Source organism: Serinus canaria, chromosome 2 (assembly GCF_022539315.1).
Source record: "Serinus canaria isolate serCan28SL12 chromosome 2, serCan2020, whole genome shotgun sequence".
Lineage (NCBI taxonomy): Eukaryota > Metazoa > Chordata > Aves > Passeriformes > Fringillidae > Serinus > Serinus canaria.
This window is the reverse complement of record NC_066315.1, coordinates 1,535,352-1,548,161: the sequence shown is the minus strand read 5'-3', so window position 1 is coordinate 1,548,161 and position 12,810 is coordinate 1,535,352. Positions and strand designations below refer to the sequence as shown.

Below are 12,810 nucleotides of genomic sequence, written 5' to 3'. Positions count from 1 at the left end.
GGAATCCCAGAACTCTGGAGCGTCTGGGGCCGGAATGCTCCTTCAGGATGATCCATGAGCAGGGACTTCCCATTATCCCAATTTTTTCCAAGCGCTTTTCTCTGGGAACACTCCCAGGGATGGAGCAGCCACAACTTGGGATGCTCCATCCCAAGAAAATTCCAGATCCATCCAGAGGAAATTCCAGTTGCTGGATGGATTTCGGATTCCTCATCTCCCAAAGGAATCCCAGTCCCTGTTGAGGATGGAAAAGGAATCCCAGAATCCCAGAATTCCAGAGTGTTTGGGGTTGGAAAGGTCCTTAAAGATGATCCATGGGAAGGGACTTCCCACAATCCCAATTATCTGTGGGATAAGAGATGGACACTCTGGAAATCTGGGATAAGAGGGATCTGATTTTCCATGAAATATCCTTTGGGATAGGACATGGACACTCTGGAATTCCGGGATAAAAGGAATCTGATTTTCCATGAAAACCCTGGAATATCCTTTGGGATAAGGTCCAGACATCCTGGAATTCTGGGATAAAAGGAAACACTTTTTCCATAAAAACCCTGGAATATTGTCTAGGATAAAACACGGACACTCTGGAATTCCAGGATAAAAGGACCCCCATTTCCATGCAATATCCTTTGGGATAAGACACGGACATTCTGGAATTCTGGAATAAAGGAATCTGATTTTCCATAAAAACCCTGGAATAGGGTCTGAGATAAGACACAGAGACTCAGAAATTCTGGAATAAAAGGAATCTCATTTCCATGAAATAGCTTTGGGACAAGACACGGACACTCCAGAATTCCGGGATAAAAGGAATCTGATTTTCCATGAAAACCCTGGAATATCCTTTGGGATAAGACATGGACACTCTGGAATTCTGGGATAAAGGAATCTCCTTTTCCATGAAATATCCTTTGGGATAAAACACGGACACTCTGAAATTCTGGAATAAAGGAATCTCATTTCCATGAAATATCCTTTGGGATAAAACACGGACACTCTGAATTCTGGGATAAAGGAATCTCCTTTTCCATGAAATATCCTTTGGGATAAAACACAGACAGTCTGGAATTCTGGAATAAAGGAATCTCATTTCCATGAAATATCCTTTGGGATAAAACACAGACACTCTGGAATTCTGGGATAAAGGAATCTCCTTTTCCATGAAATATCATCAGGGATAAAACACGGACACTCTGGAATTCTGGGATAAAGGAATCTCCTTTTCCATGAAATACCCTTGGGGATAAAACACGGACACTCCAGAATTCCATGGGCACTTCACATCCCAAAAACCCAACCGCACCTCTGGAAAAAAACCCCAAACCCCCAACACATCCAAGGCCCAAATCCCCGAAGTTTCCAGTGGAATCCTTCCAGCTGGAAGCGTTCCCGAGGGAGCGGGCGGCGCGGACCTGGCTCGGGACACGACGAAGACGAGCAGCGGCAGGAGGTCGTCCATGGGCAGGCGGCGCTCGGCGCCCGGCAGCCGCGACACCGTCAGCTCCAGCTCCTCGTAGGTCTGCCGCAGGATCTCCAGCTTCTCCCTGGGATCCACCGTCGTGCTGTCGGGATAGGAGAGACATGGAAAAACTGCCTCCGGAAAAATGGGATTAAAAAAAAAAAAACAACTTAGGGATGAAAGGATTGATGGATCGGCTCTGGAGTTCATGGGTTGGCTCCAAAGGGTGGAGGAAAGAGAAGACACCAAGGTTGGGACAGGAGATATTCCAGGGTGGAACGGGACATTCCTGGTGTCTCCCATATGGAATGGGACATTCCTGGTGTCTCCCCATGGAATGGGACATTCCTGGTGTCTCCAAGGTGGAATGGGACATTCCTGGTGCTTCCAGTATGGAATGGGGCATTCCTGGGATCTCCAAGGTGGAATGGGACATTCCTGGTGTCTGAAATATGGACTGGGACATTCCTGGTGTCTCCCATATGGAATGAGACATTCCTGGAGATCCTCTTCTGCAGGATCTCCAGCTTCTCCCTGGGATCCACCGTGGTGCTGTCGGGATAAAAGGGCCATGGAAAAGCTGCCTCCAGAAAAATGGGATTAAAAAATAAAAATTAGGGATGAAAGGATTTCAGGAGATTTGGAGTTCATGGGTTGGCTCCAAAGTGTGGAGGAAAGAGGAGGCAACCAACCAAGGTTGGGCCAGGAGATATTCCAGGGTGGAATGGGACATTCCTGGGACCTCCAATATTGGATGGGACGTTCCTGGTGTTTGCAATATGGAATGGGACATTCCTGGTGTCTCCCCTATGGAATGGGACATTCCTGGGATCTCCAGGATGGAATGAGACATTCCTGGAGATCCTCTTCCGCAGGATCTCCAGCTTCTCCCTGGGATCCACCGTGGTGCTGTCGGGATAAGAGAGCCATGGAAAAGCTGCCTCCGGAAAAAAAGGATTTAAAAAATAAAAATAAATTAGGGATGAAAGGATTGATGGATTGGCTCCAAAGGGTGGAGGAAAGAGAAGACACCAAGACTGGGCCAGGAGATATTCCAGGACATTCCTGGGATCTCCAATATGGAATTGGACATTCCTGGGATCTCCAAGGTGGAATGGGACATTCCTGGAGATCCTCTTCCAGAAGATTTCCAGCTTTTCCCTGGGATCCACCGTGGTGCTGTCAGGATAAAAGGGCCATGGAAAAGCTGCCTCCGGAAAAAACAGATTTAAAACAAAATAAATTAAATTTAGGGATGAAAGGATTTCAGGAGATTTGGAGTTCATGGGTTGGCTCCAAAGTGTGGAGGAAAGAGGAGAAACCAGAAGGTTGGGCCAGGAGATATTCCAGGGTGGAATGGGACATTCCCAGTGTCTCCCATATGGAATGGGACATTCCAGGGATCTCTCAAGTGGAATGGGACATTCCTGCTGTCTCCCACATGGAATGGGACATTTCTGGTGTCTCAAATGTGGAATGGGACATTCCTGTCCATTTTCCTCAGGATGAAATTCCTGCTGTCTCCAAGGTGGATCCCATTCCATGGATCCAGTTCCCTGGGAATTCCATCCCATGAATCCACTCAAGCTCTTGGGATGCTCCACTGGAAGGATGAACCTCCTGGAGCCCATATCCAGAGGAACAGGCTCTGGAATCCCAGGAAATCCTAGCCAAGCCAAATTTGCTCTCCAGGTGAAAGCAGTCAATTCCCTTTGATCCAAGATTTTGTGTGGAATAATCATTCTGGAATGGTTTAGGGTTGGAAGAGACCTTAAGGAACATCTCATCCCATTCCATGGGCAGGGACACCTCCCACTATCCCAGGATTCTCCAAGTCCTGTCCAACCTTTCCTTGGACACTTCCAAGGATCCAGGGGCAATCACAGCTCCTCTGGGAAATCCATCCCAGTCCCTCCCCATTCCCACAGGGAAAACTCCTCCCCAAGGTTCTTTTCCAGCTGGAGAAGGAAAGGCAGAGCTGGGGGAAGGTAACTTGAAGGAGCAGGAACATTCCCAGAAAAGCCTCTGGATACTAAAGGATCCCAAATCCAACATGGCCATGGGATAATCCCAACTCAAATCCCAACCCAGGTCTGACTGTAGGAGCTGCTCCAGGGCCATTTTCCATAGGGAGAAAACGTGGAATGGTTTGGGTGGGAAGGGACCTTAAGGATGATCCCATTCCATGGCCAAGGACAATTCCCACTGTCCCAGGCTGCTCCAGCCTGGCCTCGGACACCTCCATGGATCCAGGGGCAGCCACAGATTTTCTGGGAATTCCATCCCAGCCCCTCCCCACATTCCCAGCCTGGAATTCCTTCCCAGGGAATGTCTGTGGGCAGTGGAAGATGCTCAGCAGGGAACTGCTGGATTTCATCATCGATGTCTTCACGGAGTTTTGGAGGAAAAAATTCCATGGAATCCGCTTTGAACCAGAAAGCACATCCCAAACAACTTCTCCTTAAATAATGAATGGAATAGCCCGGGAATGCTTTAGAAACAGGTACAAATTCCCGGCATTTCCCAGAAAAATCCCTGGATTTCGGTGGGAAGAGCTGGACAGGGACTCACATGAGCTTCTGCAGACACTCGGTGGCAGACAGGAAACATTTATCCTTGATCAGGGAGCGCCTCTGGAAAAGATACAGGGAGACCTTTGGAACACCGGGGGCAGAGATTCCGGAGCCATCCCACAAAACCTCCGTGGAAATCCACGGGCAGAGCCTCTGGATGGGAACTGATCGTGGAGCTCGGATTCCTGGGATTCATTAGGAGAAGCTCTGTCCTCATCCAAGCCCAATTCCGTGTCCCATTCCCATTCCCAGCTGGCTCCAAGAGTTTTCCCTACCTGGTTGGAGGTCAGGGTGAGATCTTTGAGAGGCCACAGGTGCCTGGAAAGGGAAAAGCGGGATTTAGGATGGATTCCATCCTGAATCCCGTCGGTTCTTCCATCTCCACCTCCAAGGTGCTGCCAAAGCCTCGGAGGCTCCGTTTGCTCCTCTCCTGGCCCTGCTCCAGGTGGGATTTGCCTCAGGAACCTGGGAGCTCTCATCCCATGGATCCGCTGCCCTCCATCCCATGGATCCACTGCCCTGGGAGCTCCCATCCCATGGATCCGCTGCCCTGGGAGCTCCCATCCCATGGATCCACTTCCCTGGGAGCTCCTATCCCATGGATCCACTGCCCTCCATCCCATGGATCCACTGCCCTCCATCCCATGGATCCACTGCCCTGGGAGTTTCCATCCCATGGATCCGCTGCCCTGGGAGTTTCCATCCCATGGATCCACTGCCCTCCATCCCATGGATCCACTGCCCTGGGAGCTCCCATCCCATGGATCCACTGCCCTGGGAGCTCCCATTGGAGTTTGCGTTCCTCAGGGATGATCCTGGGATAATCCATGAGAAATTTTGGCACTTTTGGATCCAATTCCTCTCATTTCTTTTGGACAGAATCCAATTGAGACCCTGGATCCGCTGCATTCCTGAAATCCTGGAGGAAAATTCCCAAGGTGCTTCCTGTCACTTCCAGAGGTGGATCCAGGAGCAGGAATGGATGAGGGAAACATCTGCCTCCCCTTTTTCCATCTTTTCACATTTCCACATTTAAACAGGGAATACCCTGGAATGAACATTCCTTTTCCAAGACATTTATCCATTCCAGATGATTCAGAGCAAAAAATTTGGGAATTTTCCACACAAAAATGAGGATTAGCAGGGATAGCAGCAGCTTCCCATTACCAATTCTCCTCCAGCCAAACATTCCCAAGTAGGAATTCTGGGAGAAACTCCAAAGAAAAACTGGGAAAAACCAACGATGAATCCAGCACCAACTCAACCTTTCTGAGATTTTTCCCTAGGGATGGGAAAATCCCTCTTACTTCTGCACATCCAGGAATTCCAGGAGCTGGATATCCGGGAAGAGGCTGAGCTCCACGATTCCCTGGCAGTAGAGCTCGTCCTCGCGCTGGTGCTGGAGCATGTAGAGCATGGAGAGCTCGGGATAGAATCCGGGCAGGATCAGCGGCAGCACCAGGCTGGAGCCCTTCCCGAGGCTGCAAAACAAGGAAAAAAAACTGGGATTTTCCAGGGAAATCCACGTGGATATTCCCAAACCCACGGAAGAGGCATTTCCGAGGGGTTCTCCTTGTTTTCCGCTCTTCCCAGTTTGGCGCGGTTGGGTTGCGGTGGCCAGAAGTTGATCCAAGAGGATCTGCTGCTCCAGGAGATCTCAGGGAATTCATTGGGAAAAACCTGGAGCTCCAGGAGATCTCCAGAGTCCCTGGAAAAACCTGAAGCAGCTGGAGATCTCCAGGAAATTCACTGGGAGAAACCTGGAGCTCCAGATCTTTGGAGTCATCAGCAAAAACCTGGAGCTCCAGGAGATCTCAGGGAATTCACTGGGAAAAACCTGGAGCTCCAGGAGATCTCCAGAGTCCCTGGAAAAACCTGGCGCTCCAGGAGAACTTTGGAGTCCCTGGAAAAACCTGGAGCAGCCGGAGATCTCCAGGAAATTCACTGGGAGAAACCTGGAGCTCCAGATCTCCAGAGTCACTGGGAAAAACCTGGAGCTCCAGGAGATCTTTGGAGTCTCTGGGAAAAACCTGGCACTAAGCCTGGCTCAAACAAAGGCCGGGCACTAAGCCTGGCTCAGGCAGACAAAGGCCGGGCACTAAGCCTGGCTCTAGCAGGCAGACAAAGGCTGGGCACTAAGCCTGGCTCTAGCAGACAGACAAAGGCTGGGCACTAAACCTGGCTCAGGCAGACAAAGGCCGGGCACCAAGCCTGGCTCAGGCAGACAAAGGCTGGGCACTAAGCCTGGCTCAAGCAGACAAAGGCCGGGCACTAAGCCTGGCTCAGGCAGACAAAGGCCGGGCACTAAGCCTGGCTCAGGCAGACAAACATGAGCTCAGCACTTCCTGAATTTCAGGACCCCGGTAAATCCCAGCAGGATCCGCACACGGAAGCTCCGGAGGTGCCACCGACCTGGGATCCGCGTCCTGCGCGGGCGCGCGGCCCTTCCGCTCCAGGGCCAGCCGGAGCAAACCCCTGGGAACAAAAACAAGGATTAGTTCCTTCCCTGGCTTTTTTTTAAGGATAATTTGTTCCCAAAGGAGGAGCTGTCCCAGCTGTCCCAGCACCCAGTGGGAAATGGGTGAAAATCCCTGGAATTGCGGCAGAATTGTGGCGGTGTTTGAGGGGTTCCTGCTGGAGCAGCAGAAGCACCAGGAATGGCTGAGAATTCCAGCATTTCCATGGATTCTAAGGAGCACAGTGGTCACAATTCCTGATCCCACTCTGGAAAAGCAGCTGGCCTTTGTCTTGGTCTCCCAGAAAATCCTGGAATGGTTCGGGTTGGATTTTAGGAAGGGATTCCTGGCTGGGAGGGTGGGGAGAGGCTGGGATGGAATTCCCAGAAAATCTGTGGCTGCCCCTGGATCCCTGGAAGTCCAAGGAGAGGTTGGACGGGGCTTGGAGCACCCTGGGATAGTAGGAAGGGACTGGAGCTGGATGAGATTTCCAACCCAAAGCATTCCATGATCCCATTTTTCCTTCAGTCACGGATTTCCAACCACAGGGATTTGTGCTCCGATTGACGCTGTCACCTCGAGGAAGCCGCTCTGCCAGAAACTCCCAAAGACTCCCAAGAATTCCAAAGAATTCCCCAGAATTCCAAAGCATTCAAAGAATTCTGAAGAATTCCAAAGAATTCCAAGGTACTCCCAAGAATCCTGAAGAATTCCAAATAATTCCAAAGAACTCCCAAGAATTTCAAAGAATTCCCAAGAATTCCAAAGTACTCCCAAGAATTCTGAAGAATTCCAAAGAACTCTCAAGAATTTTAAAAAATTTCAAAAACCTCCCAAGAACTCCCAAGAATTCCCAAGAATTTCAGAGATTTCCCAAGAATTCCAAAGCACTCCCAAGAATTTCAAAGAACTCCCATGAATTCCAAAGAACTCCCAAGAACTCCCAAGAATTTCAAAGAACTTCCGAGAATTTCAAAGAATTTCCAAGAATTTCAAAGAACTCCCAAGAATTCCAAAGCACTCCCAAGACTCCCAAGAATTTCAAAGAATTCCCACGAATTCCAAACTACTCCCAAGAATTCCCAAGAATTTCAAAGAACTTCCAAGAATTTCAAAGAACTCTCAAGAATTCCAAAGTACTCCCAAGAATTCTGAAGAATTCCAAAGAACTCTCAAGAATTTTAAAAAATTTCAAAAAACTCCCAAGAACTCCCAAGAATTTCAGAGATTTCCCAAGAATTCCAAAGTACTCCCAAGAATTCCGAAGAACTTCCAAGAATTTCAAAGTACTCCCAAGAATTCCCAAGAATTTCAGAGATTTCCCAAGAATTCCAAAGCACTCCCAAGAACTCCCAAGAATTCCCAAGAATTTCAAAGAACTCCCAAGAATTCCCAAGAATTTCAAAGTACTCCCAAGAACTCCCAAGAAAACAGGAACACGAATAAGGCCCGGCTCCTAATCCCATGATCCCAAAGGTCCATCCCAAGCTCCCACCCCATGGAGAAGCTCCAGGCTGGACTCACTGGTAGAATTCCCAAATTTTCTTGGAGTAGAACTTGACCTCCTCCTGCGCCATGGCCAGCAGGTGCCGGTTGGCCCCGATCCCGGAATACGTTGCCTGGAACGCCACGGTCAGAGCCCGGAGCAGCTTTCCCAAGGGATGCAGGGAAGATCCCAACGCCTGGAAATTCCAATTTCGTGGATCAGGAGGAGAGGAAAAGCCCCAAAGGATTTGTCCCGGAATTCCCAGCTGGAATTTGGGATCTTTTGGATGCTGTCAATGCTCCCTGCTCCCTTTTCCAGCTGGGATTTGCTGGGATATTCCAGAGGGAACAAAAGGTGCTCCAGGGAAAAACAACCTCACTATTTATTACACCAATTCTTTATTATTAATTTTTCTATTCTATAAATTCTCTGGTTTTTAAACAAATTATTTATTATTAATTACTGTATTATTAAATTCCCTATTTACTAATAAATTCTCTATTATTAAAGTATCTATTCATTACATAAATTCTTTATTTTTAAATTCTCTATTTATTATTAAAATCTTTATTCTAAAATTCTCTATTATATAAATTCTTTATTTATTCTTAAAGTCTCTACTATATAAATTTTCTATTATTAAATTGTCTATTATTAAATTCTCCATTATTAAATTACCCATTAATTCTCTATTATTAAATTAGTTCTTATAGTAAATTCTCTGTTATTAAATTCCCGATTTATTATTTAAATTTCCATAAATAAATTGTCTATTTACTATTAAACAAATTATTATTAAGATCTTGTTATATAAATTCTTTATTTATTATTAAATTCTCTATTATTAAATTCTTTATTATTCAATTTACTGATTATAAAAATTCTCTATTTTTATTAAATTCTCCATTATTAAATTATCTATTAATTCTCTATTAATAAATTAGTTCTGATAGTAAATTCTCTATTATTTAATTCCCAATTTATTATTTAAATCTCCATAATTAAATTGTCTATTTACTATTAAAATATTTATTATTAAGATCTTGTTATTTAAGTTCTTTATTTATTATTCAATTCCCTATTATGAAATTCTTTATTATTCAATTTACTGATTATATAATTCTCTATTTATTAGTAAATTCTCTATTTATTATTAAATTCTCTATTATGAAATTCTTTATTATTCAATTTACTGATTATAAAAATTCTCTATTTTTTATTAAATTCTCTATTTATTATTAAATTCTCTATTATTCAATTTACTGATTATATAAATTCTCTATTTATTAGAAATTCTCTATTTATTATTAAATTCTCTATTATGAAATTCTCTATTATTCAATTTATTGATTATAAAAATTCTCTATTTTTTATTAAATTCTCTATTATGAAATTCTCCATTATTCAATTTACTGATCATATAAATTATTTATTAGAAATTCTCTATTTATTATAAATTCTCCATTATTAAATTCCCTGTTTCTTATATAAATTCCTTATATTATAATAATATATAATATATAATATATAATAATATAATAATAATAGTTCTCCATTATTAAGTTCTCTTAATATAAATTCTTTTATTAGTAAATTCCTTATTTACAATATAAATTCTTTATTGTTTAATTCTCTATTTGTTAATAAATTCTGTACAATGAAATTATTTCTTCTGTAAATCCTCAATTATTCAATTATTTATCACCAAATTCTGGATTTTGGTCGTTTTATTAATGAAAGTTTCAATAATTTCTGATCATTTCCTTCCATCCTCTCCCTCCTCACCTTCTCCAAGTAACTCTGGAGCGACTCCGGCTCCTGGTGCTGGACAAGCTCCTCCAGGATCTCCTCAATTTTCCAAGAAATCTCCTCAGAGCCTCTGGAAAAACGGGAATTGAGGAGGGAAAACCACCCATGGGTAAATCCCAACTGGCAAATTCCAAAGGGGCACAAGAAGAATTCCAAGAAATGGAATTTTCATGGATGTGGATTCGTCTCCGCAGCAAAAAATTCCAGCTGAGGTGGGAAATTCCTGCTCCTTTTTCCTGAGCGGGAACAACGGGAAAATTCTTGGAATTACACAACACTCCTGGGTGGGAATGAGAGCTGCATTCCCAGCTGGAATTCCTGGGATTTCCTCTTGCACAGAACAGGAATTCCCAGGATTTCCTCAGGAAAAGTTCCTGTTCCTCTGGCAGAACAAGAATTCCCAAGATCTCCTCTTTGGCAGAACAGGAATTCCCGGGATTTCCTCTTTGGCATAAAAGGAATTCCTGGGATTCCCTCATTGGCAGGACAGGAATTCCTGGGATTTCTTCTTCATTAGAACAGGAATTCCTAGAATTCCCTCAGAAAATGTTCCTGTTCCTTTGGCAGAACCGGAACTCCCTGGATTTTCTCTTTGGCAGAGCAGGAATTCCCTGGATTTCCTCAGGGATTCCCAGGATTCCCTCAGTAAAAGTTCCCGTTCCTTTGGCAAAACAGGAATTCCTGGAATTCTCTCTCTTTGGCAGAACAGGAATTCCCTGGATTTCCTCAGGGATTCCTGGGATTCCCCCACTGGAAGAACAGAATATTCCCAGGATTTCCTCATTGGCAGAACAGATATTCCCATGATTCCCTCAGGAATTCCCAAGATTCCCTCAGTACCTCTGGCAGAACAGATATTCCTGGGATTTCCTTAGGAATTCCTGGGATTTCCTCATGGATTCTCAGGATTTCCTCATTGGAAGAACAGAATATTCCCAGGATTTCCTCAGGAATTCCTGGGATTCTCTCTTTGGCAGAACAGGAATTCCCGGGATTCCCTCAGTACCTCTGGCAGAAGAGGAATTCCCAGGATTTCCTCAGGAATTCCCAGGATTCCCTCAGTACCTCTGGCAGAACAGATATTCCTGGGATTTCCTCAGCTCCTTGCTGGTTTGGATGTGGAATCCCGTGAAGGATTCCTCCATTTCCTCCTTGCAGCCGGAATGGAGGAATTCCAGGAATTGCTCGAAGATTCCCGTCCATCTCTTCTCCACTGGGAATTCCTTGAGGCCCAGCTGGCTGGAAAACAACACAGGATTGGGATTTTCCATGGTCTTCCCAAATTCTTGTGGATTTCCCCCTCAAATATGGGAATGTTCTCTGGGATTTGATGGAAACACAGAGCTGGGAGAGCTGGGAAGGTTTTCTTGGAGAAGGGAAAATTCCAGGGGCTCCAGGAGAGCTGGAGAGGGACTTGGGACAAGGGATGAATGTACAGGACACAGGGAATGGCTCCCATTGGAAAAATGGGGATTTGGATGGGATTTTGGGAAGGAATTCCTGGCTGGGATGGAATTTCCAAAGAATTTATGGCTGCCCCTGGATCCCTGGAAGTGTCCAAGCTCAGCTTGGATCCACCTGGGATAGTGGGAGAATCCATGGAATGGGATCATCCTTAAGTTCCATTCCCACCAAAAACGCTCCCAGATAATCCTGAAGAATTCCACAAACGGGAATTCCTAAATGGGAATTCCCTAAAAAACCCTTCAAGTCTTTCGTCCTGACAACAAAAATCCTTTGGGTGAAAAAAAAATTCCAGATGCATGGGACAGAAAAAATCTGGAATTTTTGCTTGATATTCCTAAATATTCCTAATTAGGAATTCTTTATCTCCTCAGAATTCCTGCAGAAAAGCTGGAAAAGAGTTGAGCGATCACCAGGAGTGGTTCCAGCCTGGATAGCTCAGGGAAAAGGAATTCCTGTCCCAAGGATGCTCTGAGGGACTGGGAATGTTTTAGAGGGGAAAAAGATGGAATTCAACTGGGATTTGGGAGGGGAGCTGGAATTTGGGAGGAATTTGGGCTGGACGATATCAAAACATCTATTCCTGCTGCCCAACAGGAATGAATTCCATGAAAATCCCAGGATGGCACTGAAACTTCCATCCCTGCTTCCCTGTGGAATTAACTCCATGAAAATCCCAGGACTGCAGTCCAACATCAATTCCCTGCTTCCCTATGGAATTAACCCCAATTCCAGGATTTTCAGTCCAACATCCATCTCTGCCTCCCACCACACTGAACCCCCCCAGGCTCCATCCCTCCCTGTCCCATTGCCCATAAATCCACATTGGGATCAATTCCCAGGAATGCCTGAGGGGCTGGATCCGGAGCATTCCTGAGGATCCCATTACCCAGGATTCTGTTCCCAAGGACCCCATTCCCCAGGACCCCGTTCCCAAAGATCCCCTTCCCGAGGACCCTGTTCCTGAGGAGCCCGTTCCCAAGGATCCCATCCTGAGGACCCCGTTCCCCAGGATCCCATTACCCAGGATTCTGTTCCCAAGGACCCCATCCCAAGGACCGCGTTCCACAGGACCCCGTTCCCAAGGATCCCCTTCCCAAAGACCCCATTCCTGAGGATCCCATTCCCGAGGATCCCATCTCGAAGACGCTTCTCCCAAAGATCCCATCCCAAGGACCCCATTCCCCAGGACCCCATTCCCAAAGATCCCCTTTTTGAGGATCCCCTTCCCGAGGACCCCGTTCCCAAGGATCCCATCCTGAGAATCCCGTTCCCAATCTCCTTGCCCAGGATCCCAAACATCCCCTTCCCAAGGATCCCATCCCAAGGACTCTGTTCCCCAGGAGCCCGTGCCCCAGAATCCCAAGGACCCCCTTCCTGAGGATCCCATCCCAAGGACTCTGTTCCTCAGGACCCCAAGGACCCCATTCCCAAGGATCCCCTTCCCCAGGACCCCATTCCCAAGGATCCCGTTTCCCCAGGATCCTGTTCCCCAGGATCCCATCCCGAGGATCCCCAAGGACCCCATTCCCCAGCATCTCATTCCTCAGGACCCCGTTC

At 46.1% G+C, this 12,810-nt stretch overlaps 1 protein-coding gene across 4 annotated transcripts in view; it reads right to left on the bottom strand.

Moving 5' to 3' along the window:
• The window catches only part of ALS2CL (ALS2 C-terminal like), a 45,213-nt gene that overhangs the window by 2,243 nt on the left and 30,160 nt on the right, over positions 1-12,810 (bottom strand). For 2 of the 4 annotated variants that reach the window (XM_050970860.1, XM_050970861.1), the window contains 8 exons: positions 10,852-11,025; positions 9,763-9,856; positions 8,016-8,173; positions 6,448-6,510; positions 5,343-5,516; positions 4,311-4,353; positions 4,034-4,095; positions 1,426-2,014 (listed from right to left, as the gene is read on the bottom strand). In XM_050970860.1, coding sequence (XP_050826817.1) covers positions 1,669-2,014; positions 4,034-4,095; positions 4,311-4,353; positions 5,343-5,516; positions 6,448-6,510; positions 8,016-8,173; positions 9,763-9,856; positions 10,852-11,025 — 1,114 coding nt within the window. In that variant the 3' untranslated portion in view covers positions 1,426-1,668. The other 2 variants (XM_018909113.3, XM_030236430.2) reach the window with 2 other exon arrangements.